An 18,720-nucleotide genomic window follows, 5' to 3' on the forward strand; every position below is an offset into this window, starting at 1 on the left:
GAATCTTTTCTTCCGATCTTCTCTCCCTGACAGTAGACTGTACCGTAATGCTTGTAAAATGCCAAATGTGATTTTTATATGATGGTACGGCGGATGACAGGATGTTTTCTTCAGCAGGAATGGGGAGGATCATAGTATCAGGAAAGTTAGGAGGAGGGATGAGTTTCACATGGAAAAGAGAAGTTCGATTTTAGAGACGGTGAGTTTGACGGGCCAGCGAGACATCAAAGTGGGGGAGTCTTAGAGGTCCTGGAGTCTTAGTAATAATAATTATGGTATTTGTTAAGTGGTTACTATGTGCCAAGCACTGCTCTAAGTGCTGGGGTAGATACAAGGTAAACAGGCTGTCCCACTTGGGGCTCACAGTCTTAATCTCCATTTTACAGATGAGGTAACCAAGGCACAGAGAAGTTAAGTGGCTTGCCCAAGGTCACAGAGCAGACAAGTGACGGAGCCAGGATTAGAATCCACGTCCTCTGACTCCAAAACCCGTGCTGTTTCCACTAAACCACGCTGCTTCTCATAATAATGGTAGTTATTAAGCTCTTACTATGTGCCAAGCACTGTTCAAAGTGCTGGGGTAGATACAAGTTAATTAGGTTGGACACAGTCCCTGTCCCACATAAAGCTCACACTCTTAATCCCCATTTTACAGATGAGGTAACTGAGGTCCAGAGAAATGAAGTGACCTGCCCAAGGTCACACACCCGACATGTGGCAGAGCCGGGATTAGAACCCACGACCTTCTGACTCCCAAGCTCATGCTCCACCCACTAGGCCACGCCGCTTCTCGGACTAGTGAGAGCTGAGTGGATAAACAGCTCTAGGACTCAGAGAATTATTTGTTAAAGGTACTTATTGTTCTATTGTACTCTCCCAAGTGCTCAGTATGGTGCTCTGCACACTGTAAGCGCTCAATGAATAAGATTGACGGACTGGCTGATTTGCCCCAGGTCACACAGCAAGCAAGGGCGGAGGAGCGGGATTAGAACCCAGGTCCTCTGACTCTCAAGCAAGGATTTTTTCCACTAGGCCATACTGCTTCCCGGGAGATCTCTTGACATCACCTGTGACTGCATCCACGTAAGAAAGAGCAGGAATTACTCACTGGCTTCTCTTCCGGCCTCTCAGTTTCATTCTCCACTTTCTCTTCCTCGTCTCATCCTCCAATTGTTCATGCCCTGCAGGGCTTGCCTCTACTTTCCTTGCTCTACTCTACTAGGGAAGCAGCGTGGGCCAGCGGGAAGAGCACGGGCTTGGGACTTGGATGACCTGGGATCTAATCCCGGCGCTTGTCTGCTGTGTGACCTTCCTTAACTCTTCTGGGCCTCAGTCACCTCATCTGCATAATGGGGATTGAGACTGTGAGCGCTATGTGGGACAGGGACTGTGTCCAACCTGATTATCTTGTATCTACCCCAGGGCTTAGTACAGTGCCTGGTACATAGCAAAGGACAAGCAGCGTGTCTAGGAGAAGCAGCGTGGCTCAGTGGAAAGAGCCCAGGCTTTGGAGTCAGAGGTCATGGGTTCGAATCCCGGCTCTGCCAATGGTCAGCTGTGTGACTTTGGGCAAGTCACTTGACTTCTCTGTGCCTCAGTTCCCTCATCTGTAAAACGGGGATTAAGATTGTGATCTCTCCGTGGGACAACCTGATCACCTTGTAACCTCCCCAGCGCTTAGAACAGTACTTTGCACATAGTAAGCGCTTAATAAATGCCATCATTATTATTATTATTATTATTATTAAGTACTTGACAAATAGAAGCAGTGTGGCTTAGTGGAAAGGGCACGAGCTTGGGAGTCAGGGGTCGTGGATTCTAATCCCAGCTCTGCCACTTATCATCTGTGTGACTTTGGGCAAGTCACTAAACTTCTCTGTGCCTCAGTTACCTCATCTGTAAATTGGGGATTAAGACTGTAAATCCCATGTGGGACAACCTGATTACCTTGTATCTACTCCAGTGCTTAGAACAGTGCTTGGCACATATTCATTCATTCATTCATTCGTATTTATTGAGTGCTTACTGTGTGCGAAGCACTGTACTAAGCACTTGGGAAGTACAGGTTGGCAACATATAGAGATGGTCCCTATATAGTAAGAGTTTAGCAAATACCATCATTATTAAATACCATAAAACAAATGTGCCACCCCACAATGAAAAACAGCTTTGCCTACTGGAACAAGCAGGGGTTTGGGAGTCAGGGGACCTGGATTCTTATCCTGACTTTGCTGTGTGACGTGGGGAAGTCACTTAACTTCTCTGTGCCTCATGTTTCTCATTTGCAAAACGAGGGTTCTCGCTCCCCCTTACTTAGACTGTGAGCTCTGCACGGGACAGTGACTCTGTCTGACCTACTGATCTTGTCTTTACCCCAGTGTTCAGTGCAATGCTTGACACATAGTAAGTACTTAACAAATGCCATAGTGTTTATAACAACCAAGAGAAACACACCCCAAAGGAGGCCCCTGGATGGGTGGATTGTGTGGAGGGAGGCTTTTTGAGGGAATTCTACCAGCGATCCATGCAGCATTTTAAATATTCATGAACTGCTGCCTGTGCTGTCTAGCTGGAATTACGATCCAGGATTCTAAGCCAAACAATTAGCTCTTTTTGATAAAGAAGAAGAAGAAAACTAATCGTTTCCTAAAAATAAATATAAAGGGGAAGACTCGAAGCTCTGAGCTGGCTATGAGCAAATCCCAAACAGAAATACAGCTTCTCATTACTGAGAGGTCGGAAGACGCAGGAGCCCATCTCCGCCTGACCTGACCCATTTTGTAGATAACACAGCAGTCACTGTAATAACTGTGGTACTTGTTGAACACCTGCTATGTGCTGAGCAGTATACCGAACCCTGGTCCTCTGACTCCTGGACTTGTGTTCTTTTCAATTGGCCACACTCCTTCTCAAGATACTGTAACTTTCATATACAACCCTAAGAGAAGTCAAGGTAAGGCTACAGAAAGCCAGGTGGTGGTTTACCATCCATCAGATTGTGAAGTCCCCTCCCCAAAGGAGAGAGACCACATCTCTTAGTTCTATTGCATGCTCCTAAGTGTCCAGTACAGTGTTCTTACACACAGTCAGTGGTCAGTCAGTGCTGTTGGAGTTGATGAGAAAAGTCATAAACTCTGTTTTGCCATTCTATGTGGTCTTTGTGTTCTGCTTTCTTGGGAATTTGAATTTCTTGGGAAATCCTTGATAGAGTTTACTACAGCCAGATAAGTCTTTTGGCTCCTCGCCTGGTGAATGGGAGCAGCAGACAGAGATAGGCCATGTCATTGCTGTCCAGGTCAGAGCTTGATGCCTGGAAGTTCTGTGTGACCCAGCAGAGAACACTGCACAAGTCAAGAAACAGGAGAGAGAGAGAGAGAGAGAGAGAGAGAGAGAGAAATGCTTAGAGGAAGCAAGAGAGAAAGAGAGAAACAGAAAGGCAGAGAGAGAGGTAGGTAGAGAGAATTGTAGTGAGAAAGATGCAGAGAAAGAGAGACAGACAGAGAGAAAGAGATATGGGTAGAGAGAGATGGAAACCGAGAGAAAGACATAGACAGAGGGAGGTAGAGGTAGACAGAAAAGCAGTGAGAGAGAGAGAGATACAGGGAGAGATGGGCAGAAAGAGAGATAGAGAAAGAGAAAGGTAGAGAGAGATAGGTAGAGATAGGCAGAAAGTCAGTAAGGATGAGAGAGAGATGCAGAGAAAGTCAGGGAGAAAGATAGTCAGAGAGAGACAGTGACAGAGAAAAGCAGAGAAAGGCAGTTAGAGGTAGACAGAAAGGGAGAGAGAAAGAGAGAGAGAGAAAGCAGGGCCAACCCAATTTTTGTAAACTAATGATTTTGGAAAATTGTTATCAAGGCTGGGCTAAAGCCCCTTCACCATGAGTCTCAACTCCCAAGCCAGAGAAGGGCCAACACTGGCTTCATCAACTATCCTCTTCTTTACAGATCGCTTTACTAAAGATAAGATGAAAGCCCCTTTCTTCCCTTTATTTCTACCTGGTAACACAGATAGCTCCCAACGGAATCCATCTTTTAAATATTAAAGAGATATAAAAAGCACATCTTACGGCCTGAACAGCCGAGGGTTGAGATGAATGGGCCCAACAGGAAATGCTCCAGGGTGGAGGGAAAGTGGAGGTGGGGCTAGGGGGAGAAATCAGGAAACTAAAGGGGAAATGGAAATCTATTTCTCAGTTTGCAGCAATGCCCCAAGTTCTGTCACAGAGAAGCTGGAGGGAGTAGAAAACAAAAAGCAAAACACATAACATTTTCACACAGTGTCTGTTGCTCTCTGATGATGGGGAAGTTCAATGAGAACTTAACTCAATCACCACCTTTACCTACTTCTCAGCCTTCCCTGAGCCTGTTACACCAGGAAGAAGAAGAAAAGGGAGCAAAACATGACTTGGGTGGGAGGTTAGGGTTCTCTTGGGTATAGGTTGCAATCAAGTTGACCGCCCAGCAGACCGGCACTCTTTTTTTATGCTATTTGTTAAGTGCTATGTGTCAAGCACTATTCTAGGTGCTGGGATAGATACAAGGCTGGACACAGTCCCTGTCCCACATGGAGCTCACACTTTAAGAAAGAGGGAGAACAAGTATTGAATCCCCATTTTGCAATTGAGGAAACTGAGGCACGGAGAAGTCAAGTGACTTCTCCAGGGTGACACAGCAGGCAAGTGGCAGAGCCGGGATTAGAACTCAGGTCCCCTGCCCCCCCGGGCCCATGCTTTATTCATTAGGCTACTGCTTCTCATTCTATATAGACAGGAAATTTGGCCTTATTGCCAGTGGCTGTTGTCTTCCTGAGAGAGGCAGATACCAAATACTGGGACATTTTTAACACTTCATTGATCTCTGGGTCTGGACAAGGATTATACAAATTAACACATTGCCCTTCTGAATCATAAATAACCGCTGATCCCCTCTTCCAAGACATCCATCGCCCACCAGGATTTCGACACTAAACCCAGACTTCAGCTGAACATCTGGTCAAAAAGAAATCGCCTATAACTCTGGGATTGGGTCAGATCGAGCCACTCGGCTCTATAAATAGCCTGAACACAAAACAAATGCCTTTGACTTCAAGCCTCAACGAAATGGAGTTTGCTGAGAGTCCGTGTGGTATTTATAAGCCAGGCACAGTCTGTCACAACGAAACAAAAAAAAATTCAGTGAGGGTCACATTTTACCCTAGGGTTAGGTCAAACCAAGATTTCATCCCTGGGGTGCCTCAAAAAGATGGTGGCCTAAATTCCTCCCAGGAGACCCACTAACTTGGTTTCCTTCCAATTAAATGTATCACACTCTATTTTCTCCTGGGCCTGTTCCATTAATTCTTAGTTAACCGACAGTTAGCCCTAGTATCTTTGAAAATAAGATTCTGTATTTCTTTTTCAATCCTTCAATCAATCAATGATATTTATTGAGCCCTTACTATGTGCAGAACACTGTACTATATGCTTGGATGAGGACAATAGAAAAATACAATAGAGTTGGTAAGATACTAAGGTCCTTGGTGGGAGAAGGGCAGGCTCTAAGCAAACAATGACTTTATGGTCAAATCATTCATTCATTCAATCGCATTTATTGAGCACTTACTGTGTGCAGAGCACTGTACTAAGCGCTTGGAAAGTACAATCCGGCAACAGATAGAGACAATCCCTACCCAACAACGGGCCCACGGTCTATAAATCACCCATTCCAATTCTGTGATGCAAGTCACGAGCAGCAGCTTAGAGAAGCAGAATGGCCTACTGGATAGAATATGACCCTGGGAGTCAGAAGGACCTGGGTTCTAATTCCGGCTCCGCCAGTTGTCTGCTATGTGATCGTGGGCAAGTCACTTCACTTCTCTGGGCCTCAATTCCCTCATCTGTAAAATGGGGATTTGCTTATATTTCACCCCAGTGCACAATGCAGTGCCTGGCACGTAATAAGAGCGTAAAAATTCCACAATAAGTCTAGAGTCCACCACCATTTCAAGTGAACAAAGGGGAGAACCTGGTTACCATGGGAAGCCCTGGAGAAGAATTGATGCTGGTCTTCTCTTCCTCTGGCAGGGCAGATGAGCCGCTGTTTGCTTTTGGAAATTTTTTACTGTCAGCCGTAGAAAATGCTTCTTTCTGAGAGAGAAAGACTTCCCTGGGGCAAGTACATTATCTAATAAAATCCGATTTCCCTGGAAATTCTTATGATAATGAATTTGCCCGTTTTCACTGAATTTCATTTTTATCTTGGCCTTCATTGGTTCCGATATGGCTTATTCAAGTGTGGGTAGCAATGATCAGTGCAGGAGGCTATGAATGAAGGACTTTAGCTATGCCAGTCTCTTTTCTGAAACCCTGAGTTTGTATTACTGCATTCCCAGGACTCTCCTAAACCTGGAATCTCAGACAGATTTGGTTGAAATGATACTTCGGTATGAATATATACACACATATATAAATACGTGAGTGGGTATATACATGTAGACATACAACTAATGATAATGATGGTATTTGTTAAGCGCTTACTATGTGCCAAGCACTGTTCTAAGCTCCGGGGTAGATACAGGGTAATCAGGTTGTCCCATGTGGGGCTCACAGTGTTAATCCCCATTTTACCGATGAGGGAACTGAGGCACAAAGAAGAGGTGACTAGCCCAAAGTCACACAGCTGACAAGTGGTGGAGCCGGGATTAGAACCCATGACCTCTGACTCCCAATCACCACTCATTTTCAAAGATGATACTACTATCAATCAATCAAATGATGGGCATGTGTGCTCATTCTGTTGTATTCTCTCAAGCACTTAGTAATAATAATAATAATAATGGTATTTGTTCAGCTCTTACTATGTGCAAAGCACTGTTCTAAGCGCTGGGGGGATACAAGATGATCAGGTTGTCCCATGTGGGGCTCACAATCTTAATCCCCATTTTACAGATGAGGGAACTGAGGCCCAGAAAAGTGAAGTGACTTGCCCAAAGTCACACAGCTGACAATTGGTACAGTGCTCTGCACATACCAAGCACTCAATAAATACCCTTGATGAATTGATTAGTATTTATTGGGTATTTATTGAGCGCTTACTGTGGGCAGAACACTGTCTGAGCACTTACACATGAAGATGAGAAATATTGAAGCCATTAGGGCTTTGCAGGCCTGAAGGCATTAATGGAAGTCCTCCAATTTATTCATTAGAAAGTTTCCCTGTGAGTTCATTAAATTGTATTTACTGAGCGCTTACTGTGTGCAGAGCACTGTACTAAGTGCTTGCACTGTACTAAACACTTCTAATTCAGCTCTGCCTCTTGTCTGTTGGGTGACCTAGGGCAAGTCACTTCACTTCTCCGTGCTTCGGTTGTAAAATGGGGATTAAGACTGTGAGTTTCAGGTGGGACATGGACTGTGTCTAACCTGATTAGCTTGTATCTACCCCAGTGCTTAGTACAGAATGTGGCAAATGATGATGATGATGATGGTGGTGGCATTTACTAAGCACTTACTATGTGCAAAGCACTGTTCTAAGCGCTGGGGAGGTTACAAGGTGATCAGGTTGTCCCACGGGGGGCTCACAGTCCTAATCCTCATTTTACAGATGAGGTAACTGAGGCCCAGAGAAGTTGAGTGACTTGCCCAAAGTCACACAGCTGACAATTGGCAGAGCCGGGATTTGATCCCATGACCTTTGACTCCCAAGCCCGGGCTCTTTCCACTGGGAAACGCTGCTTCTCACATAATAAGCGCTTAATAAATACCATAAAAAAAAGATGAGCCTGCAGCCAGGACAAGGGAAGGGAGGATTGGTGACTTAGAGTTGGTGTCGGCCTGACAACGTGCCCAACCGCAGGGATTCAAGACCCTGGTGCTTCGGAAAGTGAGTTATTGGGTAAAATATAAATTCCACCGAGGTCCTCATCCCTAGACGATTCTCTGTGCAAGATCTTTTAGACTGTGAGCCCACTGTTGGGTAGGGACTGTCTCTATATGTTGCCAATTTGTACTTCCCAAGCGCTTAGTACAGTGCTCTGCACACAGTAAGCGCTCAATAAATACGACTGATGATCTGGGCCCTGGTGTTAAGAATCTAGTTCCCACTTAAGGAATTCTAGATGTCCAAGTCTCTCCTGCGTTTTCAAGGCTGCAGAGAGGATTGGCTTCAGTCAGTAAGTCAGTCAGTCAATCGTATTTATTAAGCACTTACCGTGTGCAGAGCACTGTACTAAGAGTTTGGGAGACGACAAAATAACAATAAATAGACATCTTCCCTGCCCGCAATGGGCTTAAAGTCTAGAGGGGGCTGGTTACTTGGACTTCCCAAGCGCTTAGTACAGTACTCTGCACACAGTAAGTGCTCAATAAATACAACTGAATGAATGAATGAATGACCACGATCCAACTGCTGCTGGGTCCTGCTCACAGTTGTTGGGAGATTAATGTGATTTTTGGGACTAGATCTGAACATAGGCTTGTAAAATCAATCAGTCAACCAATAAATGGTATTTATTAAGGACTTACTGTGTGTGGAGCACTGTGCTGAGCATTTAGGAGAGTACAATTCAAAATAATTAGTGGACACATTCCCTGTCCATAACGAGTTTACAGCAGCATGTCTTAGTGGAAAGAGCCCGGGCTTGGGAGTCAGAGGTCGAGGGTTCTAATCCCGGCTCCGCCACTTGTCAGCTGTGTGACTTTGGGCAAGTCACTCGACTTCTCTGTGCCTCAGTTACCTCATCTGTAAAATGGGGATGAAGACTGTGAGCCCCACCTGGGACAACCTGATTACCCTGTATCTACCCCTGTGCTTAGAACAGTGCTGGCACAAACTAAGCACTTGAACAAATACCATCGTTATTATTAGTACTATTACAGTTTGGAGGGGGAGATCTTCTGAGATCCTTCAGGATGGGCCAGACTAAGGGAAGTGCTCAGGATAGTACTCAAAAAATACCACTGAATGGGTGATTGATTGATAAGGAGACCCCAGACTTCAGTGCATAATAATAAGAATAATCAGTGTACCAATCTTCCTCTAGAATGTAAGCTTGTTGCGGGCATTCATTCATTCAATCGTATTTATTCATTCATTCATTCAATCGTATTTATTGAGCGCTTACTGTGTGCAGAGCACTGTACTAAGCGCTTGGGAAGTACAAGTTGGCAACACATAAAGCCAGTCCCTACCCAACAGTGGGCTCACAGTCTAGAAGGGGGAGACAGAGAACAAAACAAAACATATTAACAAAATAAAATAAATAGAATAAATATGTACAAATAAATAAATAAATAACAAAAATCTAGGTCCCACTGATACATAAACTTGGATCGCTGGATTCCAGGCCAGGGTGCTAACCATTACACCACGGCACCAGTGACCCTTTCACCTTCCTTCCTCCCCAAGGGCACTTACTGTGTGCAGAGCACTGTACTAAACGCTTGGGAAGTACAAGTTGGCAACATATAGGAACGGTCCCTACCCAACAACGGGCTCACAGTCTAGAAGGGGGAGACAGACAACAGAACAGAATGTGTGGACTGGTGTCAAGTCATCAGAACAAATAGAATTAAAGCCAAATGCACATCATTAACAAAATAAATAGAATAGTAAGTATGTACAGGTAAAATAAACAGAATAATAAATCTGTACAAACATATATACAGGTGCTGTGGGGTGGGGGGGAAATGTGCCTGTTATACTGTACTCCTCCAAGACCTTAGTATAGTGCTTTCCACAATTTTTAAGTGCTTACCATATGCCGAATACTGTACTATACGCTGGGGTAGATAACAAGACTATCAGGTTGGATACAGTCCCTGTCCCATTAGAAACTCACCTTCTAAGTAGGAGAGAGTAGGATTTAATCCCCATTATACAGATGAGGTAACTGAGGCATAGAGAAGTAAAGTGACTTGCCAAGGTCACACAGCAGGTAGGCGGCAGAGCCCGGGATTAGAACCCAGGTCCTCAGACTCACAGGCCTGTGCTGTTTCCAATAGGCCACGCTGATGCCAAGAGCTGTTTGCACGACTAAGAGGTTCAGCTTTTTCTTCTTGGTCCAGATTAATAGAAAAACCAAATCTGGTTTACCTGCTTTGGAGTGATTTAAAAACGCCCTGGACTGTGTCCAACTTGATTAGCTTGAATCTACCCCGGCTCTTTGTACAGGGCTTGGCACATAGTAAGTGTTTTCAAATACCATTAAAAAAAAACCAATTCATCAAATTCATAAATAGCATTTATTGCGCACCCACTGTGTGTTGAGCACTTTACTGAGCATTTGGAAAAATACAACCGGAGTAAGAGACATCCAGGGCCCTTGCCCTCCAGGAGCACAGATACACGCTATTCACAAAATGTTCCCACTGGTTACAGTAAAGGTAGAGAGGATGAATAGATCAGTGAATAAGGTAAATTAGGAATATGGCTAATTAGTAAGGGTAGGTGAGTAAACACGGTGGAAAAAGTCTAGTCCTGGCAGAAGACCCGAATTTTACTCCCAACTCCATCAAATCCCGGCTCCGCCGATTGTCAGCTGTGTGACTTTGGGCAAGTCACTTAACTTCTCTGTGCCTCACTTACCTCATCTGTAAAATGGGGATTAAGACTGTGAGCCCCCTGTGGGACAACCTGATCACCTTATAACCTCCCCAGCGCTTAGAAGTGTGCTTTGCACATAATAACTGCTTAATAAATGCCATTATTATTATTATTGTACCTGCCTACTGTGTGACTTCAGGTAACTCACTTCGCTTCTCTGTGCCTCAGTTACTTCATCTGTGAAATGGGGATTAAGACTGTGAGCCCCCCATGGGACAACCTCATCACCTTATAACCTCCCCAGTGCTTAGAACAGTGCTTTGCACATACTAAGTGCTTAATAAATGCCATTATTATTATTATTGTACCTGCCTACTGTGTGACTTCAGGTAAATCACTTCGCTTCTCTGTGCCTCAGTTACCTCATCTGTGAAATGGGGATTAAGACTGTGAGCCCCCCATGGGACAACCTCATCACCTTATAACCTCCCCAGCGCTTAGAACAGTGCTTTGCACATAACTGCTTAATAAATGCCATTATTATTATTATTGTACCTGCCTACTGTGTGACTTCAGGTAAATCACTTCGCTTCTCTGTGCCTCAGTTACCTCATCTGTAAAATGGGGATTAAGACTGTGAGCCGCCCATGGGACAACCTGATCACCTTATAACCTCCCCAGCTCTTAGAACAGTGCTTTGCACATAATAAGTGCTTAATAAATGCCATTATTATTATTATTATTATTATACCTGCCTACTGTGTGACTTCAGGTAAATCACTTCACTTCTCTGTGCCTCAGTTACCTCATCTGTGAAATGGGGATTAAGACTGTGAGCCCCCCATGGGACAACCTGATCACCTTAAAACCTCCCCAGCGCTTAGAACAGTGCTTTGCACATAAGTGCTTAATAAATGCCATTATTATTATTATTATTATTATTATTATTATACCTGCCTACTGTGTGACTTCAGGTAACTCACTTCGCTTCTCTGAGCCTCAGTTACCTCATCTGTAAAATGGTGCCTCAGTTACCTCCTCCCTCCTACTTAAGACTGTGAGCCCCATGTAGCACAGGGGGACTGTGTCCAACCTGATTATCTTATTATCTACCCCCGAGCTTCCAACAGTGCCTGGCATGTAGTATGTCCTGCACATGTTCAAATTTTTAAAAAAGCAAATAAAAGTTGTATGGAGGTGACCCGAGAAGGCAGAGCTTGGGATGGTAGAACTTAATCAGGGAAGGAATCTTGGAGTAAGTGAGATTTCAGGAGGATTTAGGAGGTGGAGACGGTGTGGTCTGGCAGAATTGAAGGGGGAAAGAGTCACAGGCAGGTAGAAGGTGCTTAGAACAGAGAAGCAGCGTGGCTCAGTGGAAAGAGCCCGGGCTTGGGAGTCAGAGGTCATGGGTTCGAATCCTGACTCTGCCACATGTCTGCTGTGTGACCTTGGGCAAGCCACTTAACTTCTCTGAGCCTCAGTTACCTCATCTGTAAAATGGGGATGAAGACTGTGAGCCCCCCGTGGGACAACCTGATCACCTTGTATTCCCCCCAAGTGCTTAGAACAGTGCTTTGCACATAGTAAGCGCTTAACAAATGTCATCATTATTATTAGAACAGTGTTCGGCACATAGTAAGCACTTAACGAATACCATCATTATTATTATTATTATTATTATTAGAAGGGTGAGAGGAAGGGGTTAGAGGCAGATGACCTATTGCAGGATGGACTTCATGATGCATTCGTCTGCCGGGCTTCTAGGCGGCTGGGCTCTTGCCCACAAACACACAACCCCCGGGGAAGGAGGAATGCAGGTGCTCATTTCAAACAGGGGAGGGGGGACAGAGCTACCACCTTTAATGAGGATTCATTCATTCAATCGTATTTATTGAGCGCTTACTGTGTGCAGAGCACTGTACTAAGCGCTTGGAAAGTACAATCTGGCAACAGAGACAATAACAGGCTCACAGTCTAGAAGGGGGAGACAGACAACAAAACAAAGCAAGCAGACAGTTGTCAATACCATCAAAACAGATAAATAGAAGTACATTTCTATTTCCTCATTGTGGGTAGGGAATGGGTCTGTTTATTGTTGTATTGTACTCTCCTAAGCGCCTAGTACCGTGTTCTGCATGCATTAAGCACTCAATAAATACGATTGACTGATTATCCCCAGCGGTGATGCTCGGTGGCTGTTGGGATTGTTTTCATCGAGAGCGGGGCTGATTCCCTCCCGGCAGGTAGTTTGAAAAAAGTGCATGTGAATGAAGAGAGTCCTGTCATCCTTAATGAACAGAGGGAGCAGATTTTCATAGTAATAATAATGATGGCATTTATTAAGCGCTTACTATGTGCAAAGCACTGTTCTAAGCGCTGGGGAGGTTACAAGGTGATCAGGTTGTCCCACGGGGGGCTCACAGTCTTAATCCCCATTTTACAGATGAGGGAACTGAGGCCCAGAGAAGTTAAGTGACTTGCCCAAAGTCACACAGCTGACAATTGCGAGAGCCGGGATTTGAACCCATGACCTCTGACTCCAAAGCCCGGGCTCTTTCCATTGAGCCACGCTGCTTCTCTGTACCACCTCAGGGGGTGGTGGATTGGAGAGGGTGGAATTAAAAGGGGGCTAGATCAAGATGGGTTTTAAAGGTTTTTGTTTTTTTTTTTTTTCTGTAATGGTAGTTAAACACTTCTTATGTGTTGGGTACTGTACTAAGTGCTGGGGTAGATTCACTGAGTAGTATTTATTGAGCACTTACTGTGTGCAGAGAGCTGTACTAAGTGCTTGGGAGAGTACGATATAATAGTGTTGGTAGACACATTCTCTGCCTGAAAGGAGCTTATCATGTGTACATCACTGAATAAAGAGATTTATTATACATATGTACATATGTGTATTTATTACTCTATTTTACTTTTACATATTTACTATTCTATTTATTTTATTTTGCTAATATGTTTTGTTTTGTTGTCTGTCTCCCCCTTCTAGACTGTGAGCCTGCTGTTGGGTAGGGACTGTCTCTATATGTTGCCAACTTGTACTTCCCAAGCGCTTAGTACAGTGCTCTGCACACAGTAAGCACTCAATAAATGCGATTGAATGAATGAATAAGTGCTGAGGGAGACTGTTGGATTCGTGATAAGGAATGGGCATTCTGGAATTAATAGGGGAAGCTGTTTTGGAGTAAATGGGCTACTTTAGGGGTGCTTTGGAGGAGGGGAGAGTTGGGTTCCAATCCCTCTCCTCTACTGGTCTGCTGTGTGACCTTGGATGAGTAACTTTATTTCTCTGTGCTTCAATTGCCTCATCTGGAAAATGAGGATTGAGACTGTGAGCCCCACATGGGACAGGGACTGTGTCCAATCCGATTTGCTTGTATCCACCCCAGTGCTTAGTACAGTGCCTGGCACATAAATACAGTGCCTTGCACATAGTAAGCGCTTAATAAATGCCATTATTATATTATTATTATTATTAAATACCAGTTATTATTCCTGCTCTTCACATTGTCTTTCCCCTCTCCTGGTTCCACCCCAGGACCAGACCCCCACCACTGATACTCCCAGGGTTTGGATTTATCTCCCCACAGGACTCCTTTCCCATCTCTGTCTCCACTCCCACACTCCTAGGCCCTAGCTGCCCCTCTCCTTGCCGGGATGGTCTGAATCCTGAACTTCCAGAAGTCATCCAGCCTTCACTTCCCAGGCCTCCGTAGGGGTAGGACAGAGGATTGAGTCAGGAGCTGGACTGCATTAGGTAACAGCAGCCAACCCAGCGGGTGGGGGGTAAATTAAAAACTCACAAGAGAGAAAAAAGAGAACACTGGTTTGTGTGCAAAGGACAGCCTAGAGGGGAATCAATCGGATCAACCGTATTTACTGAGCACTGACACATGCAGAGCACTGTACTAAGCGCTTGGGATGCTTGGAAGAGTACAATATAACGGAGTTGGTAGACACATTTCATTTTTGTTTGTTTGTTTTTGGTTTTTTAGTGGTGTTTGTTAAGCTTACTATATGCCAGGCACTATAATAGCACAGGGGCAGATACAAGATAATCAGGTTGGATACAGTCCACATCTCACGTGAGGCTCGTAGAGATGAGGTTCCGGGCCCAGAGAAGTGAAGTGACTTGCTCAAGGTCACACAGCAGACTCGTGGCAGAGCCGGGATTAGAACCCAGGTTCTTCTGACTTCCAGGCCCACTAGGCCACACTGCTTCTCCACAATGTTCCCTGCCTACAATGAGTTTATAGTCTAGCGGCTCTGACTTTCCCACAAACAAGAAACTCACAGGAAGGTCCCTTTCTCCTCTCTCACACCATATCCTCAAATGCAGAAACACGCAGAAATACCCAGCACTGACGGCCCTCTGGCCTGCTTCTTCCCCAGTGAGGCTCATTAGGGATTTTATCTGCATGCAGGCTACGGCTAGGTCAAGAGAAGTGGCAGAGGCTACCACAGGATGCTCTTTCCAAGGGGACAAAAATCAAGCTGGTGTCACAAGAAATGCCCAGTACTCTGGCTTCTTCAGCTGCTCTGTTCCAGAGTTTTCTTTTCCTGCAGAGCTTGTTAAACTGCTTCTCTGGATGGGACATCTTCCTGACAGTTTGCCAAACACAACCCCTGCAATCACCTTAGAACAGTGTCTGGCACGTAGTACGTGCTTAACAAATACTATTAAAAACCAAACAAACTAAGCAAAACAAAAACACCTCCACTCGAGAGCTTCTCCCCCCCGCCTTAAAGCCGTATTGAAGGCACATCTCCAAGAGGTCTTCCCTGACTAAGCCCTCATTTCTTCTTCTCCCATTCCCTTCTGCTTCGCCCTGGCACTTGGATTTGAACTCTTTATTCATCTCTCTCTCTGCCCCACAGCATGTATGTCCATATCTATAATTGATTTTAATTATAGTAATGCCTGTCTCCCCGTCTAGACTGTAAGCTCCCTGTGGGCAGGGAACACGTCTACCAACTTGGTTACAGTGTACTCTCCCAAGTGTTTAATACAGTGCTCTGCACACAGTAAGTGCTAAACCAATGTGCTCGATAGATTGATTGGTTCCTCAGGGCCTTTAGAAAGACATTTTGCGCAGCAAATGCTAAATGGGGCCAGGAGAAGCCCAGAAATATGTGGAATGGATGGGACTTCTTAAGGCTTCTGGCTTCCTGCCCCCTCCCCAGATCCCTGCTTGTATACCTCTCTTCCACAGCCCAACCTAGGACCACGCATGAAGCTACGGCTCTAGTGACTAGACACTGAATTTTTCTCTCCCCGATTGATCCAAAGCCAGTTAATGCCAACACCTTGAAGCACTGATCTGGGTTCTAATCCCGGCTCTGTCACTTGCTCTCTTCTGAGACCTTGAGCAAGACTCTGAACCTGTCTGTGCCTCAGTTTCATCACCTGGAAAATGGGGATTAAATACTGCTTCTCCTTCCTTCTTAAGCAGGGAGCCCCATGTGGGACAGAGGCTACATCCATCTTGGTTATCTTGTATCTACCCAACTGCCCAGGACAGGTCATGGCATATAGAGAAGCGGCATGGCTTAGTGATAAGAGCACAGACTTGGGAGTCAGAGGCCGTGAGCTCTAATTCTGGCTCCCTCACGTGTCAGCTGTGTGACTTTGGGCAAGTCACTTAACTTCTCTGTGCCACAGTTCCCTCATCTGGAAAATGGGGATGAAGACTGTAAGTCCCACGTGGGACAACCTGATTATCTTGTATCCTTCCCAGTGCTTAGAACAGTGCTTGGCACATACTAAGTGCTTAACAAATACCAACATTATTATTATAGTAAATATTTAACAAAGAGCGCTATTATTAATATTACTACCATTATTATTTTAACTAATCAATGAGAAATAAGAAGAAGAGATCCCATGACAATCAGCAAGGGCATTGGAATTTTCTGCAGGGAACTTGACCTTAATTAGGATAAACAATACTGATCTATGGTTGATGTACCTACGGCACCTCTAAGGAAGAAATAAAAAGAAGTAGCATCAGTCATCAACCCAAAATGCGCCCTGGTCACCAAAGTCAGGTCAGAGGAGTTACCGAAATTCCTGGGAGTAATTCCGTCAGCTGGGAAGTACATGCTATGAGATGGTTTGCTTTAGTTCAAGATGAGCTTGGATGGATATTAAAAGACAGTCAATCCTCTTACTGGGCTGGTAGGTGGAGGAGGGGACAGAACAGCAGAACATTTATCCTCGGGAGCAGATCATCACAAAACAGACGAAGGAGTTTTTCATTAACACTGGCTCTATATTCACCTGGTGCCTTGACTTAAGGGTGGTGGAAACTGGGCCCAACCGGGAATACCAGCAGAGCAGATGGACCCTTTCTACCCTACGGGGAAACTCAATCTCCCTGCAGCTCAAACACGGGGTGAAAACAGTAGGTGGCAAATCAGGCATAATTCCCCAGCTCCCCGGCCACAGTCACTCCACAGAGGGTGATCGATTTCACAAGCACGAGCACTGCCCATCCACCACTGGTTAGTGACCTTCCTACGACACAAATGAAGCAGACCCAAATTGTCCTCGGGGTCACTGGGCAGCATCCTGCATTTTGTGGCCCGTTCTGGGATTTCTCCAACCGGGCCCTTGCCGGTAGGGCAAGGACGCTGGTTGGAATTTCCTCTTCCCTCTGGAAAACGAAACTCTATTGCTTTCACCCCTTTGATGAGGAAGGAAGGGGTAGAGAAAGGGACCGTTCGGTCGGTCCCACTGCCCCGTGCAGAGGAGGAGTTCCTGACCCCTGCCCTTTCAGGGAAGGATGAAACCCCATCCCATCTGGGGTCCCTCAGACTTGCCAGATCGTCTTCCTTGGCTTGGACTCTCCCCGCACCAAATGCCCTCTTCCCCACTTAGTCAACAGGGAGGGGGGAGATGCTTCTCCGCCCCCAGCCCCATCTCGACCCCCCCTGAGGGCCGGGGGTCTGCAGTCCCACCAGGGATCCATTCTCTCTGCAGCCCAGGACCAGCGCAGCTGGACGGTTGGATAGATGGGGGGATGGATTGAGGGATGCAGGGATGGAGGCTTGGATGGATGGAGGGATGCCCGGATCCCCGCTGAGGGATAGAGGGAAGCAAATGCAACTGCAACAGCAGAACCCCTGAGTCCCACCCCCTCCCCGAGCTCTGCAAGGGATGCCCACAACCCTCCCCGCTGCAGGTGGGGGGCTCTGGGCTAGGCTGTGCAGAGCTGCTGCTGCTTCTGCTACCTCCCAAATCATCTGGGGGCTCAGATCTCAGCTCCCCCAAGGCCAACTGATCCTCTCCCTCCCTCTCCCAGCCCTTCCTCCCGCGTGGCCCCCCGTCAGGTTGGAGGATGGGAGCATCCCAACCCAGAGATCCCATCCAGCGGCCCTTTCCGACCTCCCCCATCCTCCTGACCTTCTCCTGGGCCCGGTTCAGCCGCTTCTGGACATTTTTGGCGAAGACGCCCGTCTTGATGTCGGCCATGGCTGCTGGCTGGTCCAGGGAGGCTGGGAGAGAGGAGGCAGGCAAGCAGGCAGAGCCCAGCAGCTGCAGGCGACAAGGAGAGAAGCAGCCGAAGCAGGGGGAAGGGAAAGGGACCAGCAGAGGGAGGGAGGCAGAGAGAGCTGGGAGCTTAAAGAGACAGCCAGGAGATGGCCAAGTCCCCACAGAGACAGGCTCGCACAGGGAGAGATAGCGGGAGGGATGGAGGGAGGATAGGAAAGAGGAAGGGAGGAGGGAGGATAGGGAAGTGGAGGAGGGAAGGAGAGAGGAACAGTTGCAAGAGGGAGGAAGGGAAGAGGACAGAGAGACCGAGAGAGAAAAAGGCAGAGGCGGAGAGACAGATGTGAATGTCCGATGGAGAAACCTATTACACAATTCCCCACATCCCGAGCTATAGTTACGGAGCACCTGAACTGAGCACCTTCTCATAATAATCATACTAACTATGGTATTTGTTAAGTGCGTACTATGCATCAGGCACTGTACTAAACACGGGGGTGGATACAAGCAGATCGGGTTGGATGCAGTCCCTGTCACACGTGGGGCTCAAAGTCTCAATTCCCATTTTACAGATGAGGTAAGTGAGGCCCAGAGAAGTGAAGTGACTTGCCGTGACTTGCCCGAGGTCACATAGCAGACAAGTGGCGGAGCCGGGATTAGAACCCATGACCTTCTGATTCCAAGGCCCCTGCTGTATCCACTAC

At 46.2% G+C, this 18,720-nt stretch overlaps 1 protein-coding gene across 2 annotated transcripts in view; it reads right to left on the reverse strand.

The window, feature by feature from the left end:
* Window positions 1-18,190, reverse strand: part of AMPH (amphiphysin) — a 157,613-nt gene extending 139,423 nt beyond the window's left edge. The window contains exon 1 of one of the 2 annotated variants that reach the window (XM_038768068.1): window positions 17,930-18,190. In XM_038768068.1, the coding sequence (XP_038623996.1) occupies window positions 17,930-17,998 (69 nt within the window). In that variant the 5' untranslated portion in view covers window positions 17,999-18,190. The remainder of the gene's footprint in view (window positions 1-17,929) is intronic. The other variant, XM_038768066.1, reaches the window with a different exon arrangement.
* Between the last annotated feature and the right edge of the window lie 530 nt (window positions 18,191-18,720).

Source organism: Tachyglossus aculeatus, chromosome 2 (assembly GCF_015852505.1).
Source record: "Tachyglossus aculeatus isolate mTacAcu1 chromosome 2, mTacAcu1.pri, whole genome shotgun sequence".
In the NCBI taxonomy this organism is placed as follows: Eukaryota; Metazoa; Chordata; class Mammalia; order Monotremata; family Tachyglossidae; genus Tachyglossus; species Tachyglossus aculeatus.